Here is a 19,025-nt window from a genome sequence, read left to right on the forward strand (position 1 = left end):
TCTCCCTGCAAAAAATATTGCTGAATAGTAGCAATAACTTTTAACAATTGATAAAAATTATTACAATATTGCCCGATAATATCCTGGGCAACATCGTCACGGCTTGAAAGTCTCATTCTAACTTGAAGACAGTCTTTGACTCATCCATTGTCTGTAACTTTCACCAAGACCGCATCGCACCACAAGGCTACATACCTCTCCTTATCCCTGAGCATACTTTTAAAGACCCACAGCAACTAGCTACTACATTTATCTAGTCAGCCTGGAAAACTAGAATCCAGATGCATACTTAGCATAATCCTGTTCAGGAGAGCGACTTTCTTGCTCCTAAGTTTGTTAAATATTCTAGGGCTCTTCTCATCTTCTAAAATGTATTTTATTGCATTTATCACATACACAGGAGGATATAGAAGATCTATTTACTAACAAATATTCTCTTTTGTTATTGTTAATGCAAAAGTTAGCACACACAGGAGCAGACAGGGTGTTTTCTGAGTAGCCAGAAACCCCCCTGATGGGACAATGTTTTTTTTTCAAAGATAGAGATAGCTGTGTCTCTGTCTCCGTTCAAACCGCAATCGCGATGGGAGCTGCCTCTCTGCATACAGAATGGCTGGAGGGAAGCTGCTGCTACATGTCCAGCCGTAACAGACTCCTCCATCCTCACATCATCCAGTGGCCACCAGTCTCCTCTCTGCCTTCGGTGCGTGTACTGTATATGTATATATGTATGTGCATGTGTGTGTGCGAGCAAAGAATATATTAGTGATATACTGTACAGTATATACATCAGTGATCTATCTATCTATCTATCTATCTATCTATCTATCTATCTATCTATCTATCTATCTATCTATCTATCTATCTATCATAGCAGACACTGTGGCACATATTGGACATATCACACAGGAAATAAAGTGACTCTCAGCCCATTGTTATTCAGGTTTATTTTGCACAGCGGCAGAGGCACACTTACCTGAATTGCACTCGGTGCAGTGGTCGGTCCGAGATCCATGATCTCGCCGCTGATGGAAGGGGACATGGCTTCATCCCACGAAGCCACACCCACTCATGTTTGACACTCTTGGGGGCGTGATGCATGATGCCCCCCCCATCCACAGCACTCAGGGGAGAGGCTAGAGGCTGCCCAGTAGCTGCTGTACTGCTCCGCTGAGTAAGCCTGGCTCAGCGCAGCAGCAGTTGCTGGACAGCCAATAGCCTCTTCCCTGCCTCTCACTGAGTGTGGCTGCTTGGTGACACCATCCGAGGAGGTGACACCAAAATAGCAGAGCAGGTCTACTATTTTGTTGTCACCCCCTCGGATGGTGTTACCCAGAGTGGCCCGCACCCCCCGCAACTCCCTTGTGATGCCAGTGCACATCGGGCCACTCTTTAACATCTATGAGAAATAAAATTATTGATCAAGTGCCCCTTTTGTGTATGGGAGGTGATTGGGGCAAATTTTTACTCCAGATGAAAGCGAGATGGATTTTTTTGCTTAACACACTAGCCCCGAAAGGATCAATGAATCCCTCAGGTTTCAATGCATTTCAGCACATTACATATTTAACTTGCTATTTGTATTGGAGTTACAATGAATTCTCCTATATAATAAATGTATTTTCTATTTTTACCACCAGATGTGTATTAGCCATTTTAAGCTATACCCTATGTGTAATAATGCTTACAATTTAAAAGTATCTTGATTATTAATTAAATACTCATACAGATGTGCCCAGTTACATTGTGAGTCAAGCACCTGCCAATGGTTACGCACGCTGCATTTGCACCTGCAACTCCATAGGATTGCATGGTGCGATCGAAGTGCACGCCATAGTGTACCATAGCACATGCAGGCAAGGGTAATTGTATGGCATGATGTGTACACACCTTTGTAGCATGATCAGCAATGAAGTGACAGGGCACATCTTTGCTCCATAAGCCAGGTAGCATGCCATGCTCGTCACAACCTGCCATGCAGATGCTTGGAGCTCTAAGAAGGGCATTCAATTAGAGGCGAAAAGTCAGAAAATTTTCGCCTGTCTGACTTTTTGGCTCATTCGCCTGTTTCAGAGGCAAAATCATTCCATGCGCGTCCCTGCTTTTTGCCTAAATTCAGTTGCAAAACAGGTGAGAACGGAAATAGGATTATGCGGAACAGGCGAAAAGTACTGAAAGAATTGGGGAAATCAATCTGTACCCAATAAAAAGATGGACTAACATAGGAAATCAATATAGATGTGTACTAATAGCCCTAATAAAACTATTTTGCATACTTAAGTTGTGTAAATTGCTTGCTATTAGTGTCTTTGTAAAAGTGGTGAAGAATGGCATAAAGCTGTATTTTTTGGTGAAAATAAGTAGTCCAGTCAAATTTGGGGTACTTGAAACTGAGTTCTAGCATATTTTTATATCTCTAAAGTGAACTTTTTAAAAACGTGAAAAATCCACCTGTTGCATGCACCTGCAATCCCAAAAACACCTGACCCATCCTTGCAGCCCCCCAAGAAGCCTATTTTGCTAGTTTTTATGCTTGTCCCCCAACTTTTCACTCCAAAAATGACATGTCTTATTTGGGGTGTTCTTAGGGTTTTTTTTATTATTTTGTTTGCAGATTTGTCTTTTTGGGAGCCGTCCCAAGGGTTCTGAGTCATTTCCCCAAGTTTGCACCCCAAAATAAAGATTTTGCACTTCTTTTTACCTGCTATTGATTGATTGGAGAATTTTTTTTTGGCATATTCAATGCATCGAGTTTCCGCTTAGGTGAAATTGTCCTGGACTTGAATTAGTCAAAACAATTTCCCCCAAAAATAGTTGAAAAAGTATTTTCACCTCTAATTGAATATGGCCCTAAGTCACATCATGTTGCAGTAAGGCACAACATAACCTACTGAAGTGATGGAAAGGCAGAAGCATGTAATACAATTTTCTGTCCCCCAGATGTCACCTTTCTTAATCTGCACAGTGTATGCATCAAATAGCCAGCAAAGCTTTTGATGCACCATCTGCTGAATGGCTGACGGAACTTGTCCTACAATACACTATACAGTAGTAATGAACTGTGTTTATCATGAATAAATAAAGAATTACTGTAAATATTTTGGTGTGTGAGTTACATACTATATCAGCATTGGCTGGAAGACGCATGCCCAGTATTAAATAAAGACAGAGCAATTCAGGTTCAAAATTCTTAAGGAATTTTACCAAATTCAATACATTGGTCCCAACTTCTCACCAACTGTCATTTCTATGCAACAATATGCCACTAAACTGCATTTTTTGCTAAAATGCTATAGACATTATATTGTACACGTTACAGGGCCATCTGTACTGCATAGAAAACTGTCCTTACATGATGTAAAAAGATGCTTGGGAAGTTTCAGGATCAATACCACCCAGCTGCATTACACTCTAAAACCGCTATTGATGTTGACTTGTACTCTTACCTAGTAAAAATTTACACACTTCACATCACATACACAACAGGTGTGACCACTGATATGACTGGCATGTGTGGACAAGTGGGTAAGGTGAGTGCCTGACAGAGTCAGTGCCTCGGGCCCTGAAAGGGAAAATGTCATTTTCTACATCAGTATTTTTTTTTAAAGTGGAAAATGCTCTGCAATACATAAAATTGATCAGAATTCTTTAAGAATACTGAATCTGAAATGATCCCTCTTTATGAAAAACTGCTTGTGCATCTTTAAGCCAGGCGTATTTACACGATGTAGCGACAGTATACAGTACAGATGGCCGGAAAGTAATACAATACAATGTCTATAGCAGTAAAATGCAGCTGGGTGGCATAACATACTATAAAAATGAAAGGTGTTGGCAAGTTCGGAGCAAAGAATATTGAACTTGAATAAATGCTGCGCGTGCGTCTTCACACCAACACACACCAAATGATTTAATCCTTTTTTTAAACCTGTATAGTGAATACAAAATTAATAATGATAAAAAAATCCAAAATACTGATTTACAAGATGATATTGTCCCTTTCCAGGCTTCGAACCTGAGGCACCAGCTATGGAAAGCACTCACCTTACCCACTACACCATGCAAGTCAGCCATAGCAGCATTCACACCTTTTGTGTATGTAATGTTAAGCGTGCATCTTAGTGTGTACAATAAGATATCTATGGGCCAAGAGCATGGCACAAATCACAGTGTGTAACACTTTCATACAGTAGGCAGCTTCCCAGCCCCATCCCCCTTTGATATTTGTGATGAATGACTCATGCTGGATTAGGTTTGGGGGGAAGGGACCCCGACAGCACATCTAGACTGCGTGCATATTTACTCCGAGCAATGTGTACAATACAATACATTATAAATAGCGGTTTATAGTCTAATGAAGCTGGGTGTATTAATATGGTGATGAAGAGATGAGGAAAGTTTGGAGTAATGCATACAGTTAAGCAGTGTACAGTACTTAAAAGTATTGATCCTGAAATTATATCTCTTTATGAAAAACTATGCATCTTTAAGCCAGGCGTCTTTACACCAATGTAGCAACAGTATACAGCATGGCCGCTCTATAATGTAAAATGCAGCTGTGTAGTATAACATAGAATTGAAAGGTGGTGGCAAGTCTGGAGCAATGCATTAAGGGCCTGATTCAGACCCGGTCGCTAAGCTGCGCTCGATCGCTGGGCATGCAAATTCCGCGATCGCACTATATGGCTTAAGGATGCCCTCTATGTCTTAGAGAGCAATGGCAGTAAGTGTATGCAGGTGTATAAAGCCACCCACCTTTTTCTCTTAGCACACATCATCTCCAAGAAATGTATGAATAATCGGTAACATCGAGAGCCATCGGAGCAGCTTGCAGCCCTTGAGGTAGCGCCTATCCCACCGCAAGCACTGCAATCAGTTCAGGCTAAAAAACAACCAAGTGACGTGTTCAATGACGCTACTTTGCTAATTATGCGCAACCTTTAAACTCAGTTTTGACGCTCAGACATGCCTGCGTTCGCACATCACCTCCCCCGTTCACAAGCACCTTCCCCTGTCACCACCCACAAACGGTGCAATCTGTCACTCAAAGTAAAGTAACATCCAGTCTGTGTACTATGAGTGCACAATTCCCGGCCACAGTGACTGCTTCACGCATGCGTACTTTGAAGCATACGCATGTGCAGATGTGTGATAATCGCCCCTAGCGAGCAAGCGCAGCTTAGCGACTGGGTCTGAATCAGGCCTCAAGTTCGTCAGAGTACTTTAATTATATTAAACTTGACTTCCTCTGTTTTTATGAACTGCAGCACGTGCATCTTCCCACCAACACAGATATGTATTTTTATAAAATACAGGACTCACACACCAAATGATTTAATTCTTTATTTAATTTTATAAAAAATACTGACGAAGAAAACAACATTTGCCCGCATCTTCCATGTTCTTTCCAAAGAACATGGAAGAGTGCAGATTACTCACTAGTGGAGGAAGCAGGACCCGAGAAAGAACGACCCGGTGTCTGGCGTCATCTGGAAGCACCAGGGGTCACCCGACTGGGTCCATGCTGCAACATCACCGGTGACTGCTGGAAGAACAGACCCACACAGATCTCAGGTAGGGACAGTTAGAACTAAACCCAGCCCCATCAGGGTGAACAGATCTCTACCCAGCTTATCCACACCGGACCTCCAATCGCTCCATACCACAAAGCAACAATAGGCTATAAGCATTCATTGTTGTTTAACAACTGATTTTAATCTACTTATAAGTATTGTTTGGTACTCTTATTTTATTCTCATTTTTAGTATTCACATTCTTTTTATTATTTTAGACTTATAGTTTTATTCACTATTCTACTATACACTTCACCACTGATTACTTAATTATTAATTATATCAGCACTTAGGCCCTCATTCAGAGGCGGTCGGAGGATGCAAGCGGTCGCTAAGAAACTGGGCGGCCGCTTGCATCCTGACCGGCCGCCTCTGGTTCTGTCGTTAGGCTGTGGGTTTACATCCACAGCTCTAACGACTGCTAGGGTGATGGTCGCGATGGTCTTAGACCATCGCGACCATCGGGGCTTACGACGAGACCCTAGGGTAGGGTCTCACTTGTCGCAAGCCCCGGAGAGCTTCTGGCTCTGTCAGAGCCGGAAGCTCTCCACTGACATCACTAGTGATGTCAGTGGGGTCTCCCCCAAACGGTAGGCGTTCCCATGGGAATGCCTCTGTTTGGGCTGCCACCCCCCCGGCCCACCTTCCAAACGGGGCGAGCTGTCAATCAACATCGACAGCTCGCCCCCTTTGGAAAGAGACCCACTACGACCGGCGATGTCGGTCGTAGCGTGTCTCACGCATGTGTACGAAGGAGCCGGCTCCCTCGTGCGCATGCGCACTGGACAAACATCGAGGCGGCCGTGTGGTGAATGAAGCCCTTAGTCTCTGCCTCAGGCTGTATAAACAATATAACTAAACATACTTGACTGAGCCACTTAGCAATAAACACAACTCAGTACATTAACTCTTTCTTTTCCATATATAATAATCTATTTGCTGGTTTAAATGGTTCACTAGTTCATATTCATAATACAACAAATATTCATTAATGAGACAGAGTAAAGGGCATTTTAAACACACAGCAAGACTACCAATGCGGCGTTTTGCTTATCAGCTTTGTTGAGGCAGTATCAGCAGTCTGTTGAGTATGTGATGTGAAGAGTGCGATTTTACACCAGGTAAAGAGTACAATTTAACGTCAATAGTGGTTTATAGTGTAATGCATCTGGGTGACATACAGCAGAGACTTTTAAGAGTATTGAACCTAAGATTGTCTGTTTTTCTGTTAACTTTTCTGTGCATCTTTTTACATCATGTAAGGGCAATTTATTCTGGGCATGCATCTTCTAGTTAAAGCTGATATGTAATTTCACATCAAATGATTTAATTCCTTATTAATCCTGTAATAAAGATTTTTAAAAAATGACTGATGTAGCATATGACATTGTCCCTTTCTGGGCCTCGAACCCAGGGTGCTGACTCTGTAAGGTGCTCACCTTACCCACTTGCCCACACACACCAGCCATAGTAGATGGGACACCTATTGTGTACAGTATGTCATGTCTAGAGTGTCTCTTTACACCAACATGTGCAATATAATGTCAATAGTGGATTATAGTATAATAAAGTTGTGTGTCATAACAAAAAGATGAAGGGATGTGGAAAGTGTGGAACAATGCATAAAGTTGAACAAAGTATACCTTAAATGACCTCTCATTATGAAAACCTGCATGTGCGTCTCTAGGCCAGACATCTTTACACCATATACAGTAGTGACAGTATACAGTATGGATGGCCTGTAATGAGCATAATGTCCATAGTGGTTTAGTCTGGAAACAAGGTGATCATTTCAAGCACCTGGAGGAGTGACTGTTTACTCTGCCTGAACGTGATTGGCCAGCCTATCATGGATCACTGTCCACTGCTACAGTATTGTATTCAGTTCTGTAGTTTTCATCCTTGGAGCATTCGCCACTTCATAATGCGTATTGACATGCCGCGGCAAGGAATCCAGAATGCCGTTCCATGAGCAAAGATGTAGCAGGACTCATCTGTAAATATACCCCATAGTAATCTAGGTATTTAGGATTAGTTTGTTGGAGCGATTAAGTAGCAAGGTCAATGGCACAATAAATAGGGATATTTTACCTAATTTAAGGATAGATGTAACATATGTCGACACATCTATATACTATAAGTCCTTTTCTGGGTGACCTTATCCTTTATCACTCACCCCTCCCTTTTATTTTCAATTCAGTCACCGTCAAATCTCACTTTCCCATCTGAACCCTCAGGGTATGTTTTTATTTTCTTGTTCTCTGATTTGACTATTTTTATGCATTATAACTCAAACTGATTATTCTCTTTAATTTTACATTTATTTGTATATAGCTGCTACAGCTATGTATACATGTTTGCTTTTAAACCCTAATTGAAACTGTTTTACCTCCCTATTTCCATTCTGTACCTCTTCCATTCCGATCTTTCATTAAATCCTATAAAAAATACAGTATATAAAAGAAAAATAAAACAGATTGGAGCTCATATGAGACAGACTTTTATATGAATGCATTTCTGAAGCTGTTTTAACTGTTGCTATTAGCACGAAACCTTAAATTTGCATACAACTTACAATTTGATGAATTCAGGCTTACATCCAAATCAGTTGAACGGTGTAGGAATTACAACGGTTTCTATATGTGCCTCCCACTTTTTAAGGGGCCAAAAGTAATGGGACTATCAACTCAAAAGCTATTTCATGGACAGGTGTTGGCTATTCCCTCATTATTTCATTATAGCAGGTAAAAGGTCTGGAGTTGATTCTTGGTGTGACATTTGCATTTGGAATCAGTTGCTGTCGACTCTCAATATGAGATCCAAAGAGCTGTCACTATCAGTGAAGCAAGACATCATTAAGCTGAAAAATCAAAACAAACCCATCAGAGAGATAGCAAAAACATTAGGTGTGGCCAAATCAACTGTTTGGAACATTCTTAAAAAGAAACAATGCATCGGAGAGCTCAGCAACACCAAAAGACCCGGAAGACCACTGAAAACAACTGTGGTGGATGACAGAAGAATTATTTCCCTGGTGTAGAAAAACCCCTTCACAACAGTTGGCCAAATCAAGAACACTCTCCAGGAGGTAGGTGTATATGTGTCAAAGTCAACAATCAAGAGAAGACTTCACAAGAGTGAATATAGAGGGTTCACCACAAGATGTAAACCATTGGTGAGCCACAAAAACAGGAAGACCAGATTAGAGTTTGCCAAACAACATCTAAAAAAGCCATTACAGTTCTGGAACAACATCCTATGGACAGATGAGACAAAGAACAAGTTGTAGCAGAGTGATGGGAAGAGAAGAGTATAGAGAAGGAAAGGAACTGCTCATGCAAAACATACCACCTCATCAGTGAAGCATGGTGGTGGTAGTGTCATGGCGTGGGCATGTATGGCTGCCAATGGAACTGGTTCCCTTGTATTTATTGATGATGTGACTGCTGACAAAAGCAGCAGAATGAATTCTGAAGTGTTTTGGGCATTATTATTTGCTCATATACAGTCAAATGCTTCAGAACTCATTGGACGGCATTTCGCAGTGCAGATGGACAATGACCCAAAGCATACTGCAAAAGCAACCAAAGAGTTTATTAAGGCTAAAAAGTGCAATGTTATGCAATGGCCAAGTCAATCCCCAGGCCTGAATCCGATTGAGCATGCATTTCACTTGATGAAGACAAAACTGAAGGGAAAATGCCCCAAGAACAAGCAGGAACTGAAGACATTTGCAGTAGAGGCCTGGCAGAGCATCACCAGGGATGAAACCCAGCATCTGGTGATGTCTATGCGTTCCAGACTTTAGGCTGTAAATGCCTGCAAAGGATTTGCAACAAAGTATTAAAAAGTAAAAGTTAGATTTAGGATTGTTTAGTTTGTCCCATTACTTTTGGCCCCTTAAAAAGTGGGAGGCACATATAGAAACCATTGTAATTCCTACACCGTTCAACTGATTTGGATGTAATTACCCTCAAATTAAATCTGAAAGTCTGCAGCACATCTTGTTTGTTTCATTTCAAAGCCATTGTGGTGGTGAATAGCGGCCAAAATATGAAAATTCTGTCAATGTCCCAATATTTATGCACCTGACTGTTTGTTGTTCTGTGTTTGAGTGGACTTTCCTTTGAGTGCTCCGGTTTCTTCCAACCTACTGAAAGGTTAATTGGCTTCTGACAACACTGACCCCCTTTGCATTTGTTTTTGGGGTTGAAGGAGAATTTTCAGCCTTGATATTTGCTAGTGTAAAAGCATCAGTTTTTCTATCTCATAATTCTGTAAATACAATTCTACACTTCTGTGTCTTTGATCTATTAGTATATTAGTTTGTGTTAGGGTTTAGTACCTTTAGGGTTTAGTACTGTATATACAGTAGATTTAAGCACTATTCTATCATCCTATGATTTGATGTATTTAATTGATCAATAATAATTTTAATTGGCCTATTAGCCATTTTTATTTCCCAGTAAATTGAAATGAATAAAGCATTATTTACCTGGGTATTTAAACTAATACTACACTATCTACCTACCACCATCCTTGAAAAAGTCCTTCTAAGTCATTTTGTATTTGTAGAAAAGGATGTACCATGGTAAAGGGTGTTAACAAGAAAAAGAGATTGCAACAGACTATTCAGTGGATTGGGGGCCTGATTAATTATGGATCGCAACTGTGATTGCGATTATGCAAGCAACCTCACTGCAAAGGTATGCTAATCTCTGCGATCTCTATGCCATCGCAGCACAACATAAGGACTCCCACTTAACTTTACACACATCCGTAATACTGCAAGACTGCAAAACCATCGGTAACATAGAGTACCATCGCAGCACACTTGATCAAGCTCTGAACTTACTCAGGAATTGCTAACCTCGTCACATGCTTTGAGTACACAAGCTGCGTATGGCATCGTAGTGGCTTATTTATGCACGCCCCTGCAACTGCGTTCAAACGCACTGGCATGCCTGCGTTTCGCCAACCACCCCACTTCATCATCCCCAAATGATACTTCCTGTATAACTCTGCAATGGGTTTGTTTAGTAACTGCGATCGCAGTCCCGATGGGAGTGGAGTGTTTGCGTAAGTGCACTGCGATGCATAGGCATGCACATAACGCAACAATCAGCCGATTGCGTGCACAATCACAGTTGCGATCCTTGCTGAATCAGGCCCTGAAAGTAAAGTGAAGTTACAGATGACAATTCAGTTAAACTTGTGCTTCTTTAAGATGTTATTCCTTTGAACATGCCCATGTATCAAACTACGTCCCAAACTTAAATTAAAAGTATTTGTTTGAGGTAGCATCTAACGTACGGGTGTAAGAACTTAATTTTTGAAGGTACTGTTTTTGAATTTGCATATTGTATATACTGTTTATTGCATGCATAAAACAACACAGTAGTCATTCTGTACCGTATTGCATAGTATGTTATAGTTGGTAAGGAAGTCACTTCATTTTTTTTTTTCTCTATGTCCGATATCATGGACTTACCCTTTTCCAGGACAGGAACATATTGGTTCCATATGTGAGAGCCTTCTGTTCATCTGGATACAGATTATTACTTGATAATGACCCCACACAGCTTCTAAATTTATGGAAGAGCAATGTGTCAATTGGCAACACACACCACCAGAGTGAGTCTTGCTATTTTGCACCATGCAGAAAGCGGTACTTACTGTAGTGTCAGTTTTTAAAAACACGATTGTTATAGTACACTGCATTGCTTAATAATTAGAATTGTGCGGGTTCGGATTTATTAGGCTCTTATAGCTAAATTAGCACAAGTTCAGATTAATACAGATTTATTTGATTGGCTGTGCAAAACACATGAGAGCCAGGTAGCCAATATGATGCCGTTTTGAGAACCGAACATATCCGAGTAAATCCGAGTAAAACCTCTCTATTAATAATATGGATAATACTATTATCTATGGTCCTTTGATTCCATTACAAGTCACTGAACATTAATCCATTTGAGATAGTCTGGGCCCAACTGAAAATGTTTGTAAGATCTGTGGTCAAGACAATGAATAAATAAGAACTTGTAGATGGCATACTGAAATTTTGTAAAAATGTGCTAACTCCACAACATTGTAGCAACTACAGTATATTGAGCATTTGGAAAGTAATAGTTGAGATAAAAAGACTAGCAGCAGCTATATAACTCAGCTTCTCAAAAAGTATTCATTTTGTCATTGGTTCCTAAACAAAAGTCTGTATCTATGCACTATACATTTCTTAGAAACATTCTCAATCATAATACAATTACCAGTGGAATGGCTCAATGGCTTTCACACTTCCCTACCTTGACTATCCCTATGCTAGAGCATGCTATAATGTTTTCCAGACTCCCTCCTAGATTGTACTGTACAGTATACCATATTACATATGTATCCCCACTAAGATGATACTGTATGGGCATCTCTTTAACCAACAATTGGCTGAAATGTGATCAACCAGAGGTTGACTAAACCAAAATTCATGGTACAAAATGTAAGTTTTAGATCACTATCCACACATCAGCTGTTAGGTTTTTTTGTTTTATTTTTGAGGATCAACTGACTCCTAACAATCACAGCTCGGCATCTGTTCTTACTCAAAACATTGTCCCTTTTCTGAGCGTGAGCTTTTGTTTCTGCATACTCTGGACAATTGATAATATAGTACATCTTCATTATCTCTTTGTACCTCCATATTTTTTTGTTTATATTTTAAATCTTGTTGTTCTAATTCTTTTGTGCAACAATTTTTACTTATCCAAAAGCTCTGAACTCATGAACAAGACCCTAAAAAGGAAAAAATATCCACCTTTGCATTGCGCACACACTGCTATTGTCTTTCGATTACTCGCAAAGTGAGTGACAGGTAGTCAGCGTTTAGGGGAGGCAACGGGGTGTGGTTAGAAAGACACAGACATGTCAGATCATTTAAACAGTGTTTTCTGGGCATCCATAAACTATCCACTGCATTCTTTCTCACAGCAGAAGAGCCCTCTGTGTGTCTACAGACCCACTGTGCCTATGACATCTTAGACTAACTCAGAAGGCTGGTGGCTGACTGATCTGCATTCGATGTCTCAGATGTTACTGGTCTTGTGCGTGAGATGCTTTCAGTGGGTGCCTCTAAGAAGTGGAAGGCAAGTCAAGGAGTCATTAGTATATTTTTGCAATTGTGATCCATGAGAGATTGCAGTTGCGATTGTATTAGTGTCCACATTTCAATCAGACCCTGTTATTCCTGACCCACTGTGTGTTCTCTACACAACCACAGAACTGGTAGAGGTGTTGATATCAAGCTCAAAGGGAAGCCAAGCCAAATCCAGCTGCATAAGCTTCCTCAGCCTAGGAGTTGTTACTGTACTTCTGTTTAAGTTTTCTCAAAACAAAAACACAATAAAGAAAGTACATACTGTACACACACAAAAATGTTTAATAAATAAAGACTACCCCAGAACCCATTTCTTACCAATTATTACTCATAGATCCATAGAGAAAAGTCTTCTAGGCATCCAATGTACTTGGCAAAAAAAAAAAAACACATATTGGATGACGAGATTGCCTCTTGCAAGGCACCAATGCTAATGGCAGGTCACTCACAGGTGGTGCCTTAGAAATGAATGGGAGCAGCCTACTGTAAATGTATTGGTTTTTTTTTCATTTTAAGATTGTGGGGGCTAAAAAAAATCTAAAAATATATATATTTTTTAAACAAGAACATACAAATCTTAGCTCATGGATAATTCATCTTTAACTGCACAACACGAGGACCACTCATTAGTGTGTGGGGTTAGTACAACAATCTGGTGCATCCTTCTTTGCTCAGGATCTTTTCATCACATTCTTTGAGGATGGAAAATCATGTTCTATCAGCAGGTGTACAGAAGGAGACTGAAAATGTAGCTCATCAATATTTATTCTTTGATTGTCATTGTACAATTGTAGTTAATGCACTTATAGTAGTAGTTAAAAACACAGTTTGAAAATTCCACTCATATTACTGTATATTCACAGGGCCTGATGCAGAATTGAATGCATGCCACATAACTAAATGTATACATTAGCCTGTATGGCACCAAACTTCTCCTCCTTGTAGTTTCATAGTCATCACTATTGTCAGTGCACACCCGCATTTATGCCTGGTGCAAAAAGCTGAAAATGGGTGTAATTATGCATAAGCACAACTTTGCATACCCCACAATTCTGTTAACACTCCCTCTCTAAACCTTGCCTACAAGAGAACACAAAGTTATGGCTCAGTTATGGCCTCAGTCACAAGTGGAGATGCTTTCAGTCTATGTAATACTCTGCATTACATGTAGTTGCATATGTCTAGTATACAATGTATGCACAGGGTGAAGATATGCAAGATACACTCCCCACATGGACTTGTTTGCAATTCTGCATTGGTCCCTCAATTAAAGAAACATGATTAGTATACATTATACAGTATAAATACTCTCCTCAAAAGTGAGCATAAAGACTTTTCTATGAATGATTGAGTATGATTACAAGACTGAGATAAAAAGCAAAATGTATATCATAATTTGTCCAAACAACAACATGATGTTATTTAGTCACTACGGAAAAATTATGATATTGTGATTTGGGTGGCTGATAAGGGTGGTGCGGTGGTTGTTTTGGACTGGGATCAAAATGAGTTGGACATCAGAATGCAGTTGGCTGATAGAGTCACTTACCAGCAGGTGGCTTATAATCCTATGTATGCTATTCAATCTAAAGTGGACAGATTATTGAATGTAGGCTTGACCCATGGATGGATAGAAAAAAATGTGGTCAGGCTATTGACTGTTGACCATCCTGTATGTCCAATTTTCTACAGCTTACCGAAAATGCATAAGTCCTTAACATCACCACCGGGCTGCAATATAGTTTCAGCATGCAATTCAGTATTGCAGCCACTCGCACAGTATGTGGATTTGTTACAACAAGTGGTAGTCCAAAGTGAAAGTTACATCAAAGGATACGCCACATCTTGTACAGAAGTTGAGAAAATTAGTTGAATTACCAAATGATGTTTATCTGGTGACTATGGACATCATGTCTTTATATACTGTTATTCCCCATCAACAAGGGATTCAGGCAGTACGGGATATCTTGGCTACAATGGAATTTGCGGGTCCCCCAGTAGAATATATCTGTAATGTAATAGAGTGTGTTTTGGCTAATAACCACTTTCAATATTGTGACTCATTTTATGTGCAGAATTCTGGGACCATTATGGGTTTGAATTTGGCACCAATGTACACTAGCCTATACTTGATGCAGTATGAAAATAAAATACATCTCTCCCAAGTATGGTCCCAGCATTCTGCATTCTTTCATATATATTGATGATGTCCTGATCCTGTGGTGTGGCACCATTGACTCATTTAAAACAATGGTAGATTAATTAAATTCTCTTGATACCCCTATTAGATTCACTAGTAGGGTGGAGAATGATACTATAGAATTTTAGGATGTGTCAATTTTTAAACATGATCATTCTCTCGGCAACACTAACTTCCATAAGTCAACTGATCGGAATACATTTCTAGGGTGGTAACTAGTCACCACCCCAAGGCTTTAAAAGAGGGGTTGCCTATTTCATAATTTGTATGCGTGATACGCAATAATACACTTGATGATAGGTCTGATATTCAGCTCAGAGAAATGTCAGCATGATTTATCGAGAGGGGCTATTGGAGATGCCTGAAAAAAGGCAGAAGAGCTCCACCTAGAAGAGGAGAGAAGAACGAAAAGCGGTTGATTGTCACCACCCAGTATTACACCAAAGCATCCTTCTTTTCTAGGTTTGTGAAAAAGCTTTGGAAGATAATTGGAAGTGATCCACAAGTGAAAAACCTGAGGAGACCACCTCTTGTAGCCTTCAGAAGAGGGCTGAATTTAAAGCAGTTATTAATGCAACCCACTAAAAATTTCAAAAAAGTGGATGGTTCAACTTGGTTGAAATGTAAAAAGATTGGATGCTTCTGTTGCCTCAGCTGCACCACCTGTGGGGGTATGATAGCTGGCAAAGAATTTGCCCACCCACACACAGGAGTGAAGATTGGCATAAAACACTGGCTCACATGTACGTCATCATTTGTCATTTATGTGCTGATGTGTCCCTGCGGACTCTATTATATTGGCAAAACATTGAGGAGTTTCCGTGTACGGATGGCCAACCATAGTAGCTCAATTAGGCAGGCACTGTAAGAAGGACAGAGTGATAAACAAGTTGCATGTAATTTTTTACAACAAGGGCACCAGGTGGCTATGTTGAAGTTCTTCCTTATTGATCACATTCCTATGCCTCATAGGGGTGGTGACAGGGACAAATTGTTGCTTCAAAGAGAGGCACACTGGATATTTAAATTGGACATGATCGCACCAAGAGGTTTAAATGAGAACATAGACTTTAAGTGTTTTCTTTGATTTATGGCAATTAGAAAGGCAGATTTCTCTTGGTAAGTGGTCCACTATGTTATAATATTTCATTTTTCATTATTTTTATTTGTATGTCTGATAGGATGTTTTATGTAGGTATAGTGTATCATTTAGATTCATATTTATTTGGATTTTTTGAGTGATTTTGGTACAAGTTAGTCTATGTAGATTTATAGATATTGTTTCTATATATATGCGGCACCTTTTTCAGGTTGCTTACCCCATGGGCAGAGTATCTGTGTGCTCTCCATTATGGCAATCTTTTAAATGCTCTAATGTTTGATTTAGGGTATTATTGTCAGCTATTTTGATATGCAGCTAACTTGGAACAGTATATTCATTTGCATATGCTAGGCTGACACATTGAGGTCCGACATGTGTGCACGCGTACATTGCCTGATAGTCAAGGAGACGTTGGCTTCCCTAGTCACACCAGTGTAATGATCTAATAGAGCTCTTGACATCATTTGCAGGCTCCCAGAAGTACTGGATGTACGGCACATATTGGCTGGAACACACGCCGGGTGCTTGTTGAATATACACAGGTGTGTGTTGTTGATTGCCGAATGGAGTGCATATAGGATGTCTTTGGGGTGAGTAACTTGTAGTTTACTTCAGATGCTGATTGTGGAGATGCTGTGCTACTTGTCTTTAACGGCCCAAGACTGAGGCGACTGAGGTCGACAGACTTTATCAGCATCTGAGACTGATTGAATAAGCACTGTGGATAATATATTAATGCATTGGCTCTCTAGTCGAATATATGGTGTTAAACACCACCTTATTTTACTGAATGACTATTAACCTGCATTGATTCTGTCTTACTGGCACAATACCAACATGAGCCAGGAAGTAAACTTATCTCACACTGGGTGGTGATGAAGAAGTCTAGCCTTCACGAACATTAAAAAAGATCGTTTTTTTAACAATTGTTTCAGAAAGTGTGCCCTCTTGTTGTGGACTAATATATATATATATATTTTTTTTTTTTCAGACATGAACAGTTGAGAACAAACACAGTAATAGATCAGGACCAAATATTTACAGATAGGTAAAGAAGAGTATCCTGCAGAGAAGTTTACATTCTACAAGAAACTAGGAGCTATATAGATACATGAGGTAAAGAAACACTCTTAGTGCGTATTATTATTATTCCAGCTGGATTCTAATACAAAAAAGTGTTTAGTGAGAATAAATTATGTTATACAGTCAAATAGAAATTCTGGTATGTGTTCGGTATGAAATACCGCCGGACACCTGTCGGGCTGTTCAAATCCCAACGCTGGAAGTCCGGCAGTAAGTATTTTAAGTTTTCACTAACCTTACTCCCCATAATCCTAACCCTCCCTTAGGGGTGCCTAACTGTAACCTTCCCCCAAGTGCCTAACCCTAACTATCCCTGTAAGTGCCTAAACCTAACCCCCCCTTCCCTATAGCCTAAACCTAAGTCTCCATGGGAGGGTGCCTAACCCTAACCTCCCCCCAGGGGTGCCTAACTCTAACCCCCCTTCCCCTAGCCTAAACCTAACCCTTCCAGGGGGGGTGCCTAACCCTAAGTACCCAGCAGGAACCCATAACCTAACCCCCCTTCCCTGCCACCTAAACCTAAGTCCCCTGGGGGGGTGTCTAACCCTAACCTCCCCCCCAGGTGCCTAACCCTAACCCCCACTTCCCCTAGCCTAAACCTAACCTCCCAGGGGGGTGCCTAACCCTAAGTCCCCCCTGGGAACCCTAAACTTAACCCACCCTGCGGCTGTCCGCGCCCGGCACCCAGCTTACCTTATTTCTGTTTGCTGGGTATCAGGCTCCCAGCGTAGGTAAGACCTTTGCCAGGATTATACAGTTGGGAAGCTGGTGGTCAGCATTTCGCCCGTCGGCTTCCTGACTGCATCCCCTGTGTTCAGAGAGTTTGAGTATAGACAGAAAATATATGTAGCTTTTGTTTGAACTGTGGAGAATGGTTTTAGTTGGGCAGAGTGGCCCATGGAGGTTGAACTGGATTTTTTGGGGAATTTAATGCGCTTGCCTGAAAAGGTGTGTTTTCAAGTGGTCAAATAACATCCTGTATTGGGAATAGGAGCAGGTAATGAGGTTGTAGCAGGACAGAGGGGACTAGTTGGGACATATTTTGAAACAATTGAAGAGATTTAATGTATGTTGGTACATGTTTTATACATTAGTAAAAAATATTTTTTAATGGATTTGCCACGATACAGGCAACCAATGTGGAAAATGTCAGAGTGAGCAACAATAGGAAAATGTGGAAAATTAATATCTCTTCTTATTGTTTTATATGGTTAGGAAGATAATTACATTTATTAAAAGGGTATTTGGGTTAGAACACGGAGCTGAGATGAGAGATTGAAAGAATGTTTTGTTCAGCAGAGTCAAGAGCATTTCAATAGGTGCAACAGAGAGCATTATAATTGGGGAAGTCATTAATAGTGATAAAGTCCATACTATAAATCATATATTAATTATTATTGTCCACAATCATATAGTGTTGTCCCCATAATATAATTATAAAATAGTATTGTCTTACTTAATATACTGCTAAAATAATATTGCCCTCTTAATGTAACATCAATTTGGTCTTCCTAATATATACTGTATATAAAAAATATTTTTAACTTATCAATAAAAAAATTGCACTCATAATTCACACCTGAATGTTCTGAGCCTATTTCAACAGTCAACGTGGAATAAAGGCAATTTCGTATGGTTTGGGAAAGTTTGAAAATCCAGATATATTTGGTGTGATGTCCAGTTCTTCCAGTGGCACAGGGGACTTCAAATTAAAGTTTTGCAGGATTGTGCTAATGAATAGGAATAGTTCCATTCGTACCATTGGCTCTCCGAGGCAGTTTCTCTTTCCTTTAAGAACACATCATTAAATGATAAAAAAGTATCAAACATAATAATGTAATTATTTATCTCACATCTAAAAGTACAGTAAGGGCTTTAAACTACCACTTATTGCATAATAAAAAACACGGGGAAAGTTTA

The 19,025-nt window shown here is 40.1% G+C and overlaps 1 protein-coding gene across 1 annotated transcript in view; it reads right to left on the reverse strand.

Moving 5' to 3' along the window:
* Positions 1–17,628: 17,628 nt before the first annotated feature.
* The window catches only part of LOC148518800 (cytochrome P450 2G1-like), a 54,630-nt gene continuing 53,233 nt past the window's right edge, over positions 17,629–19,025 (reverse strand). The window contains exon 9 of the mRNA XM_088477111.1: positions 17,629–18,893. Within this exon, the coding sequence (XP_088333237.1) occupies positions 18,712–18,893 (182 nt within the window). The 3' untranslated portion in view covers positions 17,629–18,711. The remainder of the gene's footprint in view (positions 18,894–19,025) is intronic.

This window comes from Taudactylus pleione, unplaced genomic scaffold, assembly GCF_031769625.1.
Source record: "Taudactylus pleione unplaced genomic scaffold, aTauple2 ptg000199l, whole genome shotgun sequence".
Taxonomy (NCBI): Eukaryota; Metazoa; Chordata; class Amphibia; order Anura; family Myobatrachidae; genus Taudactylus; species Taudactylus pleione.